At 49.3% G+C, this 19,129-nt stretch overlaps 1 protein-coding gene across 1 annotated transcript in view; it reads right to left on the bottom strand.

Annotated features, from left to right (window-relative positions):
* Window positions 1-18,257, bottom strand: part of KIF3C (kinesin family member 3C) — a 36,210-nt gene extending 17,953 nt beyond the window's left edge. The window contains exon 1 of the mRNA XM_019970596.2: window positions 15,983-18,257. Coding sequence (XP_019826155.2) covers window positions 15,983-17,521 — 1,539 coding nt within the window. The 5' untranslated portion in view covers window positions 17,522-18,257. The remainder of the gene's footprint in view (window positions 1-15,982) is intronic.
* Between the last annotated feature and the right edge of the window lie 872 nt (window positions 18,258-19,129).

The following is a 19,129-nucleotide window of genomic DNA, read 5'->3' as shown; positions in this document are numbered from 1 at the left end:
CAGGCAGCAGGAAAGGGTCTGCTCTTCAGCTGAAAAACAGAAGACAGGGAGAAGACTCCACAGCACTGAAGGGCATTTGGGGCCCCAGAAGCAGCAGGCGTTTGGAGAGGGCCAGAAAGACTTGAGCTCCACCCACTCACTGCAAGGTCTCAGCCCAATTACCCTTCATCTCTCACATCTGTAACCCTGGGGCCACCCCTGCTCTGAGAAAGATAGCCAGCAGACATCCGCTGAGCGTTACTGGCCAGGTGCCTCAAACTTTACCCCCAGAGAGACCTCAATCAACAAGGAAGGAAGCTAAGAGCAACTGGCCTTAGGTCATGCAGCTGGTTAACAAAGAGGTGAACCAGTCTCCCCACTGAGCCCTATGCTATGCACAGCCCCTCACCTGGTGCTTGGCACAGACATTGTGTAGGTGCTTATTGAATCTGAAGCTTAAAGAATAACAGCCACAGATAAACTGTGCCAGTTGTGACTACATAAAATGCATTTTCACTGTTGCTAGTCTGAGGGTGCTGCCCAATTGTTCTCTGATTTCATCCCAGGCCTCCTGGAAGGTTGAAATCACCTTGAGCCACCAAAAGAAACTGGCTGCCTCCCCACTGGAATTCTTTCCAGTGGAAGTTGCTGACCAATTGAGGGCTCTCAAAGCAGTGAGTGCTGGCAGAATAGGGGAGCAGGGGGGTCCCTGTGTCCCATACATCATGGACGACAGAGCAGGACAGGAGTTGAAGGTGGCTTTTGGAGGGGGTCAGAGGTGGGGCTTCTCCCAAACCAGATGCTCTAGAGAAGATTTGAGTGAGGAAGGCACAGGGCCACAGCTGATGCCCTGCTTTTTACTACCTGATTTAAAGACTGGGGATGAGGGTGGAGAGAGAAGCAGAGGGCAAGGAATCAAGAAGAAGAAAACAATTCTTTTCTCCGCACCTGCTATGTGCCAGGGGTCTCACACTTATTTCTGCTCATAACCCTTTAAATAATGGATCTCAAGATTTTGGTGTACATTAGAATCACCTGGGGAGCTTTTAAAAGGCTCAATGCCCAGACTACACCCTGAAAGTGTTAGTCGCTCATTCATATCCAACTAACTCTTTGTGACCCTGTGGACTGTAGCCCTCCAGGCTCTTCTGTCCACGGAATTTTCCAGGCAAGAATACTGGAGTGAGTTGCCATGTCCTACTTCAGGGGGTCTTCCCAACTCAGCGATCAAACCTGGGTCTCCTGCATTGCAGGCAGTTTCTTTACAGTCTGAGCCACCAGGGAAATCCCAGACTATACCCTACCACCAGTTAAACTGGAAATGGAGGCGGGTAGGGAGGTGGTGGGGAGAAGGCAATGGCACCCCACTCCAGTACTCTTGCCTGGAAAACCACGTGGATGGAGGAACCTGGTAGGCTGCAGTCCATGGGGTCACTAAGAGTCGGACACAACTGAGTGTCTTCGCTTTCACTTTTCACTTTCATGCATTGGAGAAGGAAATGGCAACCCACTCCAGTGTTGTTGCCTGGAGAATCCCAGGGACGGGGGAGCCTGGTGGGCTGCCGTCTATGGGGTCGCACAGGGTCGGACACGACTGAAGCGACTTAGCAGCAACAGCAGGGAGGTGGTGAGGTCCAGGCATCGGTGGATTTTAAAGGTTCCCAGGGGATTTGGGGGTGCAATCAAATTGGAGAATCACTGCTTTCTACAGTCCCCAGAACCAGCATTATCTGAGAACTTGTTAGAAATGCAGAATCTCCGGCCCTCCACAGGCCTAGTGAATCAGCATCTGAGACCCCCTCCAGTAACTTGTGTGACATGCTTTAAGGACAAACTATAAGCACCATCATTTTTCTGATGAAAGCTCAGGGAGGTTAAGTAATCCATCCAAGGTCACACCATGGCTGTTGCATATAAACGGAGACTCCAGACCCAAGTCTGCTTGATTCCCAAGCCCAGGCTCTTCCTACCACAGACGCTGTGCAGTGTTTTAGGAAGCAGAACCTGCTAAAAGAAAAGTAGCATTTTCCAGCAAGAGGACTCATGTCTGACTACTCTACAAGAGTTCCCTCAGGGACAGAATAGATTATTCCAGTCCACGAGGAAGCCAATGGCCAGAACTTAAGAGGTTAAAATGCTCCTGGCGCAGTCCTACATCAGCTCCGTGGCGGAGGGGGAGAGGGAACAGAGAAAGGGGAGGGGAAGGAGGGGAAGGAAACAAACAGACATCTCTCCAGATGGAAAAATGTTCAAATGTCAGAAATTGCAAGAAAGGGTGCACAGGGTGAAATTCCAACTTCACAGATGCCCCCAAATCCCTGCAGGTGGGAAAGAGCAGGAGAATTTCTAGGCCATGTGAATGGACCAAAAAATGCTTCAATTAGTTTTACATTGGGGAAAAAAGTAATCCTAAATCTTCATTAAATGATAGCTGTGAGCAGTCAGTTATAAACCACAAAAAGAGGAAAAGCGAGGAGTAGTTCTCTATGGTTCCCAGAATACAATGGCTTAATATGCTGCCACAGCTAAAAAAGCCCATAGTATCTGGCCAGGTACCATCACCAAGGCTTTTTTGGAAACAAAACAAAAATCATTCTACCCTAATATAAAACCATGATGCAGCTGAATCTGGAGTACTGTGTATAGTTCTCTTACTGCATCTCTGGGGACCTGAAGGAGAGAGAGGATTCAGAAAAGGGCAGCTAAAACCACGCAAGGGCTTAAAAAAGAAAAAATAGGACTCTTTAGTTGGCAAAGACAGAGAAAGGCTAAGAGAATGGACCTGGAAACTATACCATCAAAAGGTGTGAAAAGCAAAGATCTAGACTGTTCTAATCAACGTCTGGTAGGGAGAATAAAAGCTTGAATTTTCAGGACAAAAGGGAAGTTCTTCTTTACAAAGGTAATAATTTTATGGAATGTGATATCTCAGGAGTACTAGATTGAGTAACTCACAGTTCATCAAGGGATTATGGGGACATATTTTTAATCTTTTATTGTCTTTCTCTGCTTTCAGAAAAAAAATTTCACTAATGTCAAAATAAGCACAGAAATAAAACAAACTGGAAAAAAAATTCACATATTCTTCATCATACATATTAGCTTTTTACCCCAGATTTTTCCATATGCACACATCATTTTTCCTATCTATAGACATAGAATAAATATAAGTTTGCTGCTGCTGCTGCTAAGTCGTTTCAGTCGTGTCCAACTCTGTGCGACCCCATAGACAGCAGCCCACCATGCTCTTCTGTCTCTGGGCTTCTCCAGGCAAGAATACTGGAGTGGGTTGCCATTTCCTTCTCCGAAATATAAGTTTATATCCTGCTATTTCCACACTATCAAATAGCTCAAGAATTTCCTGAACTAACACAACATTGTAAATCAACTATGCTCCAACAAAAATTTAAAAACAAAAGAATTTTCTGTTACTTTAATGATTGCATAATATTTGAGCTTCCCTGGTGGCTCAGACAGTAAAGAATTCGCCTGCAATGCAGGAGATCCGGGTTCAATACCTGGGTCAGAAAGATCCCCTGAAAAAGGGAATGGCTACCTACTCCAGTATTTTTGCCTAGAGAATTCCATGGACAGAGGAGTCATAATATTTAGAGTGGATAATTTATAATATAAACCCCATTATAAGAAATTTTGTTTGGCTAGTTAATATTTACAATAAACACTCTTATGCATATAATTTTTTTGGACATGCTGCTCGGCTTATCGGCTTTTAGTTCCCGGACCAGGGGTTGAACCTGGGTCACAGCAGTGAGAGAGTGGAGTCCTAACCACTGGACTGCCAGAAAATTCCCAATTCTTTATCTTTTAGATGATTTTCTTACAAGGAAATTACAGAAGTGGACAAAAAGTTATAAACATTTTGTATATCTTAGAACATACTGTCCAGTTACCTTTCTAACAGTTTTACCACTTAAAACCACTGCCAGCAATAAATAATGGAACCACTTTTATTCATAGTCATGAAGTATTATCATGCTTTTAAATTTGGCTTAATAATAGATATAAAATTGAGTCTCCTATTTATATTCTCTGTACCTCTGTGGTAGGCTTGCAAAGGTTTGCTCTCTCCTTTTCCAACATGCTCTTTTATGCTTGCTTTTTTGTGTTTTGGTGATTTTAAAGTGAGGAGATGGACCTCACTCAAAACAATTCTTTGTTTATTCAGCCCCCACGTTCTCTGGCTATGCACACCCAGCTCAAGAAGTTGGACACAGGCAGACTTTATGCTGCCCATCAGGCCTGGAATCTGAAGCATCAGTCGAGGCTACCAGGGCCGCCAAGTCCCGAGGCTCCTCCCACTGCCACCCCCCATGCTATGGTTCCCAGGATTGGTTTCTGTCCTGGTTTTTTCTCATCAGACTTCGTGTTAGGCTTCCTCCTTGGACTTGGAACTCTGTTTCAGGGTTTCTCCTTCTGGCCAGGGCCTGGGCTCCAGGCAGAGAATTTCTGGAAGATGCCTGACTGCCCGTATCACCCCATTTCATTCGTCCACTGCTCCTACCCGTCTCTGCCTGACCTGCCAGGACCCAGCACAGACATGGTCTGAACGACAGCCGAATGTGCCTTATCGATTTCTTGCCAAGTCTTGTCCACTGGCCCAGCCTACACTGTCAGTCAAGCCAGCCTGATAGAACCTATCTTGTGCTAGAAAAGGGGGCTGGTCCTGGCACAAAAATCTGGGGGTGAGCCCCAATTCAGGTGCAGAATCTGAGCTCCCTCTTCTCTCCAGCCTCAGTCCTTTGCTGCCTGGATCACCCCATGCTCTGAGACATGTCATATGTGACTTCGTTTCTTTGTTTTGAAACAGTTTTCTGGTGGTTTTTTCTTTTTTTCTTTTCTCATTTCTCTGAGGATACCAGTAACCATCTCCTTCTTTTCCTCAGAGATCTCTGCCTTTATCACCTAAGGAGGGCAGGGGACAAGGATGTCTCAAATCCCTGGGCCCACTTCAGGCTGGAAGGGTACAAAGCAGAATATGGGGTTTCCAGTTCCCAGGAAAAGTTCCCCAGAGCTCTTAGCTGCCCCAGTTAATGCTGCCTTTGCGATTTCTCAGGGGAAAAGAGTCCAGGTGGGTGGAGCCTGTAAACAGGGCTGGGTTTGGTTCTACTGGTTCTGAATATGTCCAGTGTAACTAAAAGGCCAGCAGAGGCTGTGGGGGCGGAAAACAGGGCAGGGAGTTGCAAGGACATGGTCCGACTCTTGTGAGAGGGAAACAAATCACGGGATAATTAAGGTGACCTCAGGGAATCATCAACCCCAATGCCCTGTGCTTCACAGAGGAGGAAACTGAGGCCCAGAGATGAAGACTTCTAAGTCTAGAACTCATAATTAAGGAGTCGATACGTGTATCTGTTGAGGCTTTCCAGGTGGTGCTGGTGATAAAAGAATCTGCCTGCCAGTGCAGGAGCCGTGGGTTCAATCCCTAGCCCAGGAAGATCCCCTGGAGGAGGAAATGGCAACCCACTCCAGTATTCTTGCCAGGATAATCCCATGGACAGAGGAGCCTGGTGGGCTACAGTCCATGGTGTTGCAAAGAGTCAGACATGACTGAAGCGACTGAGCACACACGCACATGTGTATCTGTTCCTATACTGACTACACACTTTCCAAATAATTTCCCAATTTGATTAAGGCCTTTGATTAGGGTATTAGAGGCAGGTCAGCTGCTGTGACAATTAGCAACTTACTGACCAGAGACATATTAACACGTCTTTTGTTACCTGAACATTACTGACTGGAGTATTTCAGTATTCACTTAGATAACAAACCACCAGCCACAAGCATTATTAGTTCCTGCAAAATTCCCCCAGTTAATAGCCAGGATCACAACAGGGACCAGGCCAGCCTGCAGATACAGCCTGGGATATTCAGAAGCTCCCCTCTTCCCATCTTAGGATCAACTGAAGTGTAAAATCAGGAGTAGAAAGGAGGCCCAGTGCTCATTAAATGCTGGTCTGGAAAACCAGCAAGGAGACAGCCAGGCGCAGCCAGCCACCCTTTGAGGAGATACCATCAAGTATGATTTTACAGAGAAGCCAAACAGGCTCTGCCTTGTGACTGCCAGCTAACCTACGACATTTTGCAAGAGACAGGAGTCCTGGCTGCCACTTGCCATATGCCTATGGCTGGGTTGGGTCCTTTTTGCATTTATCATCCTATTTAATCATCACAAGACCCTCATGAGATAATGGATCTGATCCCATCCTCAGACAGGTGAGGTGACTAGATTAAGGTTATGGAGATAGTAAATGGCAGAAGTAGTATTTAAACACCAGCCTCCTGATTCCAAGTGCTTGTGCCACAGTTTTCTCCTGGATTTGGGCAGGAAAGTGCCTTGGGGGAAAGCAGCATTTGGTCTTTGCACCTTTGCCAACTTAGGAATCATCAAGAAAGCTCAGGGCACCATTTCTTTCTCTTTCAGATGAAACAGGAGGGGTTCTGCTGAAGATGCTTCTGCCTGTGTGAAGTTCTTATGGGGGCCTCTGAGATGAGTGGGATAGGGCTCTTAAGTGTGTGCTTGTGGGGAGGGCATCAGTATCACTAGGGTCCCTGGGAGAGGGGGAAGCCCAAATGCTCACACGAAGGGCCACCTCACAAGTTCCATGGTGGAAAGAAACAAAGAGCACCAGGCCTGTCAATCAGAGAGCATGAATCCTGGCACACACTCTGCCATCCTATTTGCTAAGAAATCTAGGGCATTAGCTCTTGGAGTTCTGTTTTTCTCATCTGTAAAATGGGGCAAATATTCGCTAACCTTGCAGCTTTGGTAAGAATGGTGAGCTGGATAACAGGTGAAGAAATACCTAGTAAATGATAATGTACAATCAAATGTCAGAGGTTACCTCCTGTTGCAGTACCTGATTGACATCTATCCACCACTCATCACACAGAACAGAACAAACAACCAGCGTAGCAATCCTGGGTCCCACCTCTTAGGGAATACAGCCATGCCTACAGTCACAAACCTGTTTCTCCTTTTGTGGCCTCTGGTTATAGATCTTGAGGAACTAGCAGTAAGGGAAGAAGAAATGAAAGAAACAATGGCGAGGGGAAGAAGAATGCTATTTTCAGTGATTCTCTGCCCTCAGGAACATAAATCAGGAAACTGAGTCTGAGTTTCCTGCCTTGGGTCTCCTTGGATGCCTCAAAACACTACATGCTAGTAATTCTCTCATCCAGAAGAAGGAACAATTAGGACTTTCCTGGTGGTACAGTGGATAAGAATCTACTTGCTAATGCAGGGGACATGGGTTCAATCCCTGGTCCAGGAAGATTCCGTATGCTGTAGAGTAACTAAGCCATAGCACCACAGCTACTGAAGCCCATGTGCCTAGAGCCCTTGCTTCATAACAAGAGAAGCCACCTCAGTGAGAAGCCCTCATACCACAACAAAGAGTAGCCCCGGCTCACTGCAACTAGAGAAAGCCCTCGTGCAACAAACACCCAATGCAGTCAAAAAAAAAGGAGGAACCATTAGAGATCAGTTAACATATTGGCCAGAGAATGAGACGAGCTGTATTCTACTTCCAGTCTTGCACTGGACAAGATATGGATGCCCAGAAACGCTTCAGTCCACGTTGGAGAAAAACAGGAAGAAAAAAATCAGCTCATCTGCTTGAGTAGGAAAACCATGATCACTTCAGATCTGATCCTTAACTTTGTCTTTCTCCTCTACTTTGTTCACTTATTTGCATTGTCCTAGAGGGTTTCCCTCCAACACTGGGGAAGAAAATCCAGTCAGACTAAAGAAAGGTATTAATACAATGTCAGAACTGGATGAGACCTAAGGATGCATAAAGCATAGACTCGGTAGTTTACAGACCCTGGGTCATTCAGCCTCCAGCTTCCAGGCAATGCTTGGTCATTCCTTTCCAGCCCTCACTGTTCCTCATCCAGGCTGGTCTCTAAACCTGGGCTCCTGACCTGCTGCTTCCACTGTGAATCAGCAAATAGTGCAGAAAGCAAGGAATCATTGATTGATCATTTCTTACAGAACCAGAAGGGCAATTGACTTGTCCAAGTCACAGGATTACCAAAAACTGAGTACCATTAAGAATTATTCTCGACCCTGGCTCTCCCTCAATTATTCATTTAAGCCAATCTTCCAACCATGTGTTAACACATTTCTTTTACATATTTTTCTCCCTTAAAAATTGTAGATTTGTTTTTAACAAACTAATATAGTGAATGAAAGTCACTCAGTCAACTCTTTATGAGCCCATGGACTATACAGTCCATGGAATTCTCCAGGCAAGAGTACTGGGGTGGGTAGCCTCTCCCTTCTCCAGGGGATCTTCCTAACCCAGGGATCAAACCCAGGTCTCTCACATTGCAGGCAGGTTCTTTACCAGCTAAGCTACAAGGGAAGCCCAAGAATACTGGAGTATGTAGCCTATCCCTTCTTCAGCAGATCTTCCTGACCCAGAAATCAAACCAGGGTCTCCTGCATTGCAGGAGGATTCTTTACCAACTGAGCCACAAGGGAAGCCCTATATGCTTGCTGTTCAAATTTTTTAAAAAAAGTGAAAAAAGCCTCCTTCCTATTATTAATAAAATCCCTAGAGATAACCATTATTAGAGAGTTCCTGTGATTCACTCCAGAAATTTAAACAATTTAAAGACAAAGTTAACCCTACCTATTGATTTATATTCTTGGCCATAGTGTTCAAGAAGATTTGTTGATTATACAAATGAACGGCCTCAGACTGAGGCCTGAGGCTGGGGTTTGCATCATGTGTAAGGACAGAGATGAGTTAAGCATCTCAGCAGACAAGAGCTCCCACTGGGGTCTATTAGCCAGGGATCTGGCATGACGCCCCTTTCTGAGTTGGTGATACAGGATGGAGGGAAGATCATGGGCTTTGGAATCAAGCAGATATCGGTTCATATTCCTGGCTAACATTCATAAGCATGTGACCTCGGATTGTTCTTTCATTACTGTGCCTTAGTATCCTCATCTGTCACGTGGAGATTTAAACACTACTATTTCACGGTGCTATTGTGAGGACTAAATAAAACAACTCGAGAATATATTGAGTACTAGACATTGTGCACGCATGCTCAGTCATGATTGACTCTTTGAGACCCCGTGGACTGCAGCTTGCCTGGCTCTTCTGTCCATGGAATTTTCCAGGCAAGAATTCTGAAGTGGGTTGCCATTTCCTTCTCCAGGGGATCTTTCTGACTTAGGGATCGAACCCATGTCTCCTGTGTTTCCACATTGCTAGGTGGATTCTTTACCATTGAGCCACCCAGGGAGCCCATACTTGACATTAAGCATGCACTAAAGAAATGGTGGCTACTATTATTACTCCAATTGTTGTTATTATTCTGCTGGCTCACTTGAAGAAAGAGAAAGCCTGCAGGTCCATTCCTTACCACTACAGACACAGTTCAGCCCAGGGCCTGGTACCCCTCAGTTGAGTATATCTGATAGCAAAGGGAAACAACTAGAAAGTAAGTCTTGGGTCTGACCAGAATTTAATGCCCAAGAATTTCTCAGGATATTCAAAATTCTAGATATACACCAACCCCCCTACAAGCTCAGAGCACTGGAATCCGCCTTACGCAGACTTGTCATGGTTGAAAGGTTAGACTGGGTTGGAGGTGAGACCATTTCTTATCTGCTCAGGCTACCTGATTCAGCAGCTCTCAGGCCCAGTCAGCCCCAGAAGTGCCCCCAGACTGGCCAGGGGCAGCAGACTGGCAGGGCACAGATGGGAGGGCGTGCCCTTCTCCTGCTGAATTCCAGGCCCTTCCTCCTAGTCCTCAGTGCACAATAAGAACATTATAATCGCCACTTCATCCAATCTTGTGCTGTCTAGGGGCTGGAGATGACTAAGGGCAATATGATAATACACTCCTCTAGCCAACACACAGAAAGAGAAACCTAAGACTGGACCAAAAGGTCTGCTGAGTCCCAACATAACCTGAATCCCAGAACCTCTGATGGAAATGTCTTACGTACTTCCTGCAGGTCAGATCTTTATATTACAAAATGCACCCAGCTCACGGCAATTCTGTTAACTGATCACACCACCAGGGACAGGAAGGAATGTAAGTCACTGCTCTCAGTGGTGCCAAGAAGCCATGGACTCTGACCTAGATGCCAGACGCAGCCTGGAGCTCTGGTTACTTGCTTCTCTCAAGGATCACAGAGGACTCAGCTGGAATGGGTGGTGGCAGTGGTGGGGAGTGGGGAGGGCAGGGTACAGTTCCCTGATCTCTTGGCCCTATAAGTTTCAGACGGTCTGACTTGGGGCTAGTGTCCCTGGGGATATGGAGAAGGAACCAGACCAGCTTTGGGAACATAGGTGCTCCCTGGATTATTGGGGATTCTTTAGAGACTGGACACACCCCTGTTTGGAGACTAACCTCAAGATCATGCTAGTGGAACAATACTACTTCATGCTCTCCTCTAAAGCACTTTCTCTCCCAACTGGGGTTTCTTCTCCCCAAAAATTGTGTTGTCCATCTCTTCACCCACTCTCTCTCTCTCTCTCCATCTTTCTCCCCAAATCTGACTCCATTTGTCTTTCCTCTCTATTTCTTTCCTGTCTTTCCTCCCATTTTCTTCTTCTCTTTGTCTTTCTCTAACCAGTCATGATGGAGAGCTGAAAATATCTTTCATTATTGGTTGAATTCATATATCAACATTTAAATCTTACCACCTTAATTTTCAAAAAGATGAACTGAACACTCTATATTTTGCTTTAAAAAAAAATACTACTTTTAACAATAAAGAACTTTGAAGAGGAGGGAACTTTAAAGATCACCTAGTTCAGTGGCTTTTCTGGCTTTTGAATCCCTTTAGAGCAACTGTGATGTTCAGCTTCTCCTTGGACACTTCCAGGGATCGGAGACATTATCTCTTGAAGCAGATCAATCCTAACTATCAAGAAGCTCGTTACACTGAGTTTAACCTGCTGCCGTAATTCCCACTCCCTGGTTACCAGGACAACCTGGGATATAACAGCAGAAGGGCAGTGAGAAACATCCTAAGTTCAAAGTATGGGGTAGAGGAATTGGCTGTTAGGTTCTCCTATCGCTTTCTTAGGTAGGTGACACTGGAGAGCGATAACCAGGCTCTGGTAGGTCTTGAATGCCAAACCAAAATGTGATGTGTTTAACATATCAGAAAGATGGCCAAGTGAAGACATCCATTAGGTAATTGAAGATAACAGTAATGAAGTTATTATCCATGAACGCTTACATGCCAAGAACTGTGCAAAATGCTTTAATGTTGACTGTCACCTTCTCAAGAGCACTATGACATAGGTAGTATTATTATCCCACTTTATAGCTGAGGAAACTGAGGTCTCAGAACTGGTAAATCAGGCCGGCCTGACTCTGATATCACCTCTGAATATAGCATTCTAAAAAAAAGGTCAGCAAAGACCTTCTACAGATGACCCCTCAACTCCATTTCCAGTCCTGTGCTTGTTTTTAAACTCCCCTGTTGGGACCTCCCTGGCGGTCCAGTAGTTAAGACTCCACCTTCCAATGCAGGGGGTGTGGGTTTGATTCCTGGTCCAGGAGCCAGGATTTCCATATGCCTTGTGGACAAAAAACCAAAACATAAAACAGAAGCAATATTGTAAAATAATTCAATGAAGACTTTAAAAAAATGATCCATAACAAAAAAATCGTAAAAAAAAAACAAACCTCCCCTTCTCCATCTCCCGCTGTTCACTGGACTCTGTCACTTCAAATTCAACACATTTACACCCACTGCTGTCATTTTTCACCACCTCCCCAGCAACCAGTCCTCGAATTCATAATTCTTTAAGCACAAGAGAGGATCAGAGTTTGTGTCAAACTGACCTGGACTCAATTAGATTTGCCATATACAAACCACGAGGCCTTAAGCAAGTCACAAAATCTTGGTTGTCTCAAGTATAAAATGCAAACAGTAATAACACCTTCTTGGAAGGTGTCTGTGGGGATTTCATGAGATAATCTGGACACAATAGATGGTATAGGGCTTGGCACATGACAAGAGCTATGTAAATAGCATGATTCTTGCTATTACTGTTGTTTCTCGAGCGTCAGACTCCTTCTCTTGCAAAACTATCTATGGTGAACCCCAATGCTGAGAAGTGGGAGGAAGAACAGGCAGTGACAGAGAGACAATGAAAATTCAAGCAGTCTGTACTCTCTGTAGTGACCTCATCCCTCTGGCTTCAGGGACGGCTTCTGCAGGGTCTCTTTCCCACACCCACTATAGAGAGAGTTGGGCTCTAGCCAAGCAGCCCCCTCCCTCCACTCCCTCCAGACCTACTTATGTGGGGATCAACAAGCAATGTGTTGTTTCTACCTCTTCCAGTCCTCTCTTCATTTCGAGCCTGCATTTTGTATCATCTGCAGGCCTTGGCTCCCCTACACACCCTTCTTTCCCTCTAAAGATCTAGAACCAAAGCTTTAGAAATCATCTAGTCCAAGCCCTCAAAAAATTAAGCTCAAAATGAAAACAGTCATTAAAACATGTTCCTTGCACAATGAAAGTGGGCTTTCTCTCGATCCACCCACACGCACTGCATATTCTCAAGGTAGTGAGACTGCACTGTGCACAAACACTGGAATTGCTGTCGTGCAGAGCCGTAACCTCAGCCGCGGGTCTTGACCAACTCCCCCTACCTCTCAGGTCTGGTACGCGTTCAAGCCCCCCAGAGACATGGCAGAAGTGTGGATGGCTAATGACTACCCAGAACAGGGTGCTGATGACAATCACAAACCCTCACACGTTTGCACACCTCAAACCCCCTAAGTAAGGCTCAAGGTAAATGTGAGAGGAGATGAAAGGAGACTCCTAGGAGATAGGCATGGTGTTTGTACACAGTGAGGGGAGAACAAAGGGAATGGGGACCCTAGAGGTGGTGGGCAGGAAAAACGGGTGAGACAGACTATAAGATGAGTCAGAGAGAATGAATGAGGGCACTGGGTCGTGTCAGCTCCTGCTCAACTGCCCCCAGCGGCAGTGTGAACGGGAAGAAGGGAATTGGGTTGGGGGGGAATGAGAAGGGGAGCTGATGTCATAACTCAGAAAGTGGGAACTGGAATGTGTCGAACACGGGGAGCAGAAACTCATTTCCAGGAGGGACCTGAGCTCCAGCCTTCTGAGGGCTCCTAGATCCTTCTCACCTGGCTCTGCTCCCACAGCTGCAGGTTTATGGCAAGGCAGCTGAGATGGCAGGGGAAAGAAAGCCTTAAGCCAGAAATAAAGATGTCAGTCCTGGAGATCACTGGACCCCTGCTTGGCAGACAGAAGCCACCCAGTGGCTGTTAATGCCCTCCACTTATTTAGTGCTTTCAACTTATTTCAAATGCCCTCACACTAATGATCTCACTTCATCTTCAGCATAACCCTGTGAACCAGGCAGGCCTGGGATGACTCTACCATGCTCTTCCCCTCATTACCCAGTGGATCCCTCAAGGGGCCTCAAATTGTTTCCTCCATCCTACAAACAGCCAACTCTGAACCAGCAGTGCCTTAGGGAGGCTGGGGTCCTCTGTCCAGCCTCCGTTCTGGGCTTGCTGGCTGCTGTTGGTCCTGGGCTGGGTGTGACAAGAAGTCACAGGATGTGGAATCATTCCTCTCCTGGAATTTCCCAGACGCCCCTCCCCCTTTGCTTATATCCGAAAGCCTGGCACATAATGACCATGTCACCCAGTCCCCAAGGAGCTGCGTCAGACTTCCCCTCATTAGGCAAATGGAAACCTGAGGCCTAGAGAGGCAAAGGGCTTCGTCACGAGTCACACAGACAGCACACATGGAGGGATTCGTGAAGACTTGGTAACAGCACAGCATAGACCTGGTTCCAGTCCTGACTTTGCCACCTATCAATTCAGGTCACTGAGACCGTCACCAGCCTTGGCTTTCATCACTGTCAAATGGAAATAGTAATACTCATCTCTGGAGGTTGCTGCGAGGATTCCATGAGATCAAAATATAAGAGTTACATAAAAATGAATTACTCTGATTATCAAGTAGCAAGGTAACAACAGCAGTGTAACAGAAAGAAGCTGGACCAAGTATAACGAGTCTGGCTCTCCTTAACTCACCTGTGTGGCCCTAGGTGAGTCTGGGCCTCGGTTTCCCAAGGCCTCTGGCAGTTATAAGAAGGGGGATTCAGTGGGCTATGCCTCTACTGCAAGAATTCTGGCACTGGCCACTGATCTCTTGACTGCCCCATTATCTGTGCTTCAAGAATCTTATGGAGGGAGCCAGGGAGTAGCCAGCAATGGGAGATCCATTGTTCCCAGTGGAAAGGATCCCAGTGGATCCTTCCCTCCATCCCTTCTACCCGTTTCCTAAGGCCAAAGAGCACCCTTTTAGCCTCTTTTGCCCCCTGGCTTTAAGGATGGGTGGAGGCAGAAAGCAATGGGTAGTGGTGGTGAGGCTCTTGGTAATGAAACTGATGACACACCACCCCTGTAAGATTTCCCGGTGGAAAGCACTGGACTGCCTAGATTTCCTTTCTCCTGGGAGAGCTGAGTCTAACTGTCCTGGCTTTCACATCCTGCTTCTTCCAGGAGGGCCCCAATGTGCCAGGCCCCTGATCCTTTCTTTGAGGAAGCGGCTCAGCATAACCCTTGCTGAGCTCCTGGTGGTGAATTAAATATTAAAGAAGCAAGGCCAGAACCCCCAGGGTGCAGCAGCACATTCTCATAACACAGACAATGGTGTGCAGCTCAACTGTCCCTCCTCCAGCTGCTGCCACACTCCCTCCCAGGCGGTGCTTCCCTGAGCTCCAGCCCACACTCATTAGAGGGACTAAGAAACGATAGTGTTTTGCTCTCCCCAGCAAGACATCAGCTCATGGTTCCCTGCATCCTTCCTCCAATCCTCAGTGTTAAGGACTCTATGGACCTGGAAACGCCTGGGACAGGGACTCCTGGCATCTGTGACAACAAAATTTAACAGGTCGGTGGCCAGCCAGGCAGGGGGACCTCTGCAGCTTAGCTCCACTGGGGCCTGGAGGTGTCCCTGGGGCTGGGGGAATGCTGAGGCCCTGAGGCCTCTCAGGGCAATGGGGAATTGGGTCTTACTAGGAGCTAGCTGGTTTGCTGCTCAGATTAGAAGAACCTCAGAGATCACCCAGGCCAACCTTCTATTTTACAAAAAGGGAAACTGAGGCTTGAGGAAAGGAAGACACAATGAACACAGGGTCACTCATGAGCTATAGTACATCTAGCCCTAGACTCCAGGTTTCCAGTGTAGAGCTGGAGGCGCTCTCCTACCCTCAGCATGATCTCCTTTCTAAGATTCCAAGCAATAGGCCCTGTGGGCTGCTGGACTGCCTTCACAGGGAGCAGGACCCATTCATAGTCCCACTTTGCCATTCAAGAATTGAAAAGGCCCAAGGGCCACTGGTTCCAGCTCAGCTCTGCTACTTTGTAGGATGGAACCTCATGTCACTTTTCTGAGCCTTAGCCCCTCACCTGTAAATATGGGGATTTAACAACCAGGACCCCGGATAGCTACCGTGAGGATCAAATGAGAGCACATACACAGTTATGGAAACCATGAAGTGTTATCCAAATGTCAGGTATTAAAGCAGCGTGAGGTCTGATGGTGCTGCAAAGAGAGGACATCACAAGGGAGGCAGCTAAGCAAGAGTGAGAACCCACACCTAAATGAGGCTGAACGCCTGCCTGGCTGTCCATGGACCTGACCGGTTCTGGGGGCCACCAGCAGAGACTGCCAGGCCGCAGGTGAGGCCAGTCCAAGCTCACTGGCTTGAGACACTGCCTGCCTGCTTTTGCTCTGTGTGTGAGTGTGTGTTTCCTTTTAGGTGCTCCTCAGCAGCTCTGCCTGGCAGCCCAGAGTCACAGAAATTTGCCTGGCTTCTCCAGGGGAGCACTTGGCAGAAGGGCAGGACACTTTGCTTCAGGCCAGATCGCAGACCCTCAAAGCAAAGCCTGCCAGCCCAGATCCCTCTGGGGGCCTCTGGAGAGCCCTTGCTCCCTTGGGGACTCTTACCTTGTACTTGGCAGCGAGCAGCTCTGTGGCTTCCTGCTCCCGCCGCAGGTCTTCCAGCATCTTCTCCTTCTCCTCCAGCAACTTCTTCTTCTCTTCGCTCACCAGACTGCGGTCGTCCTGGATGGCCGCCTTCTCTTCCTCTAGCCGCTCCTTCTGCTCCTGCAGGTAATTCTCCATGTTCTTGTCCAAGGCCGTCTCCAGGATGGGCTGGGGCGGGCGGTGATTGTTGTTGTTGTCATCCTCCTCCTCGGCTACCCAGGCCTCGATCACCGGTCCCTCCGGGTACCCGGCTGGGGCTGACACGGCCTTCTTCCTGCGGCTGCTCTTTCTGCGGAGTCGCTTTCCCAGCATCCCCTTCTTCTCCAGCTGGGCCTTCAGGCGGGCGATCTCCTCCTGGAATTCCCGCAGAAGTGTGTCCTTTGGGTCCTCATTCACCCGGGGCTTGTTCTTGATGTTCTTGGCCCGGTTGGCGAAGCGCAGGGTGGAGAGGCTCTCGTCGTAGCTGTGAGAGGCTGGCCCCAGGGTGGCCACCATGATGGTCTTGGCATTTCCCCCCAGAGAGTCCTGGAGCAACCGGGTCAGCTTGGAGTCCCGGTAGGGGATGTGGGTGCTCCTGTTACCCGAGAGAGCAGCGATCACGTTGCCCAGGGCAGACAGTGACAGGTTGATTTTGGAGGCTTCCTTCGGCCTCTCTCCACCACCGCCACCACCCCCTCCACCACCGCCACCACCAGTGGTCTGTGTGGCGGTCCCTCCAGTGGTGTTGGGGCCTGCTTTGTTCTGCCTCTCGCTACCAGCCAAGTCCACCAGGTTGAGCTTGCCCACACGGATGTGGTCCTGGCCGTCTGAGCCACGCTCACTGCACTCCACGGTGATGACGAAGATGGCATGGGAGCGGGAGCTGACCTCATTCATGTGTGTGCTGCCCACTGCCCGGGTCTGGTTCCCCAGGTTCATCACGTGCTCTATCTCCTTGACATTCTTGGTGACGAAGGAGGACAGGTCCTTGATGTAGACGCCTGTCTCAGGGTTCTCCTTCAGCTCGAGCCTCTTGCCGGGCTCCTTGGAGACCAGGTCTCGAATCTCCTCCTGGTAGATCTCCAGGTAGGAGGCCCGGACCAAGTACTGCTGGTTCTGGGAGCGCGAGATGTGGGTGAAGATATGCTCAAAGGCATTGGGGATGACCCCGCGTTGCTCGGGCTCCACCCAGGTCCCCTGCATGGTGTAGGTCTTGCCCGTGCCTGTCTGTCCATAGGCAAAAACGGTGCCGTTGAAACCTTGAAGCACCGAGTCTACCAGGGGCCTCACGGTTTCATCATACAAGTCTGCCTGCTTGGAGCTGGCATCATACACGGCATCGAAGGTGAAGGTCTTGGGCAGCTCCCCCAGGGCAGCGCGGGGGTTCCGCAGGGTCACCTGGCCTAGTTTCACGTCCATGGTCAAGATCTGCTCGTGACCAGCAGCCTCCTCCTTTCGGCTGAGGGGGCGGCACCGGGCCACCACCTTCAGGGCCTCGCTGGCCTTGGTTTTACTGGCCATCTTTCTGCTCTGTCCTTCCTGCACACCCCCCACCCCCGGACCCACTCCGCAGCCTCGTTAGTCCTGCTGTCCGCCCTAGGTCGGGATCAGCGGGGCCGGCCCAGCCCCCAGGCACCGTTCTTCAATCCGCATGCAGCCTCCTAGGGTGGAGATGCTGGGAGCTGGCCCCGCCGCTGCTGCAGTCCGGGCCTCCACCGCTCTCCGGTCCTCGCTGCACCGGCTGCGGAGGGAGAATTAGGCAGAATCGCCGGGCAGCCGCGGGAGCAGCGCCTGCCGAACGGCAGTACCCAGAGCCCGCCCCATGCTGGGGCAGAGGGAGCGCTGCCGTAAACAGCGACGGCAACAATGAGATAAAGGAAGAGGAAAATGGGATGGGGGTGGGCGGCAGAGCTGTCTTCTCGTCCTTGTCCTCCTCCTCCTCTAGAGATCCATGGCGGGGGGTGGGGGGAAGGGTGCTGCAGGTTCTGGGGGGCCGGGGGTTCCGGCCCTCCCAAGGGCAGAGGCTCACCTGGAGTCCTCTCCCCCAGCTGGGGGATCATTCATTGCAGCCAGAGCGGCTGCTGCAGCCTCTGCCTCCGCCTTCCCCGCCGTCGCCACCGGAGAATGAGAGAGAAAAACAGAAGGGGATGGGGCGGAGCAGCCGCGGCAAGAGTGATGTTGCCGCCGCGCTGCGGCCCCAGCTAAACCGCCCGGCTGGGGTGGGGCAAGGGGCGGGGCCGCGGGGCGGGAGACGCAAGCCCGGCGCGGCCAGTGCGCTGGGGACCCGGGTGCATCGCCCGCCCGCACCGCCCCCCCGCCACGCAGACCGCCCCCCTCCGGAATGACAGGCTCCGGTGCCGACCCAGGTCCTGAGCCCACCAAGCGGGTGCAGCGCAGCCACCGCCCGCCGTCACCCCACTGGGGCGCGGCATGCTGGGAGTTGTAGTCCTGCCTTTGTTAACCCGGTTCTGGCAGGTTGCTAATGACTTCTCCAGTCCGAGAGGCCCCTCCCTCTCTGGCCTGCAGCCTCAGGAGTCACTGTTGAAGTTGCAGCCTAGCTGCTGGAGGATGCGGGGTATCCACTGCCCACACCTGTTTCCTCCACAGCCAGCATCCTCTCTATCTCTCCTGCTCTGCCTTTCCGCCTGCAGACCCCTATATGTCACCCCCTCCCCTTCAGGATGTTGCCAGGCATTCTAACGCAGAAATTCTTCTTGACTGTCTTCTCCTCTCCCTGCCCTGGTTTACTTCTGGCCTTCCTTGTCCCTCTCCTGGAACCACCTCCCAGCTGATTCTCTCTTAGCATCCTTTCTGCACATGCACTCTGGTCCCCTCCCTCCTCCAACACCAGCCTTCCATATTGTATAAAAGCCGCTCCATCTTCTGACTCCTGCCACTTCCCAGCCTCACTTCCAGCTACTCTCCTATAGAGAATCTGTGTTCTAGACATTCATTCCTTTGAACAGAAAAGCAGAGACATCACTCTGCCAACAAATGTCCATATAGTCAAGGCTATGGTCTTCCCAGTGGTCACATTTGTTTGTGAGAGCTGGACCATAAAGAAGGCAGAGCACCAAAGAATTGATGCCTTCTAACTGTGGTGCTGGGGAAGACTCCTAAGAGTCCTTT

Source organism: Bos indicus, chromosome 11 (assembly GCF_029378745.1).
Source record: "Bos indicus isolate NIAB-ARS_2022 breed Sahiwal x Tharparkar chromosome 11, NIAB-ARS_B.indTharparkar_mat_pri_1.0, whole genome shotgun sequence".
In the NCBI taxonomy this organism is placed as follows: domain Eukaryota; kingdom Metazoa; phylum Chordata; class Mammalia; order Artiodactyla; family Bovidae; genus Bos; species Bos indicus.
Note: the sequence above shows the minus strand (reverse complement) of the source record. Positions and strands in the feature narration are given on the sequence as shown.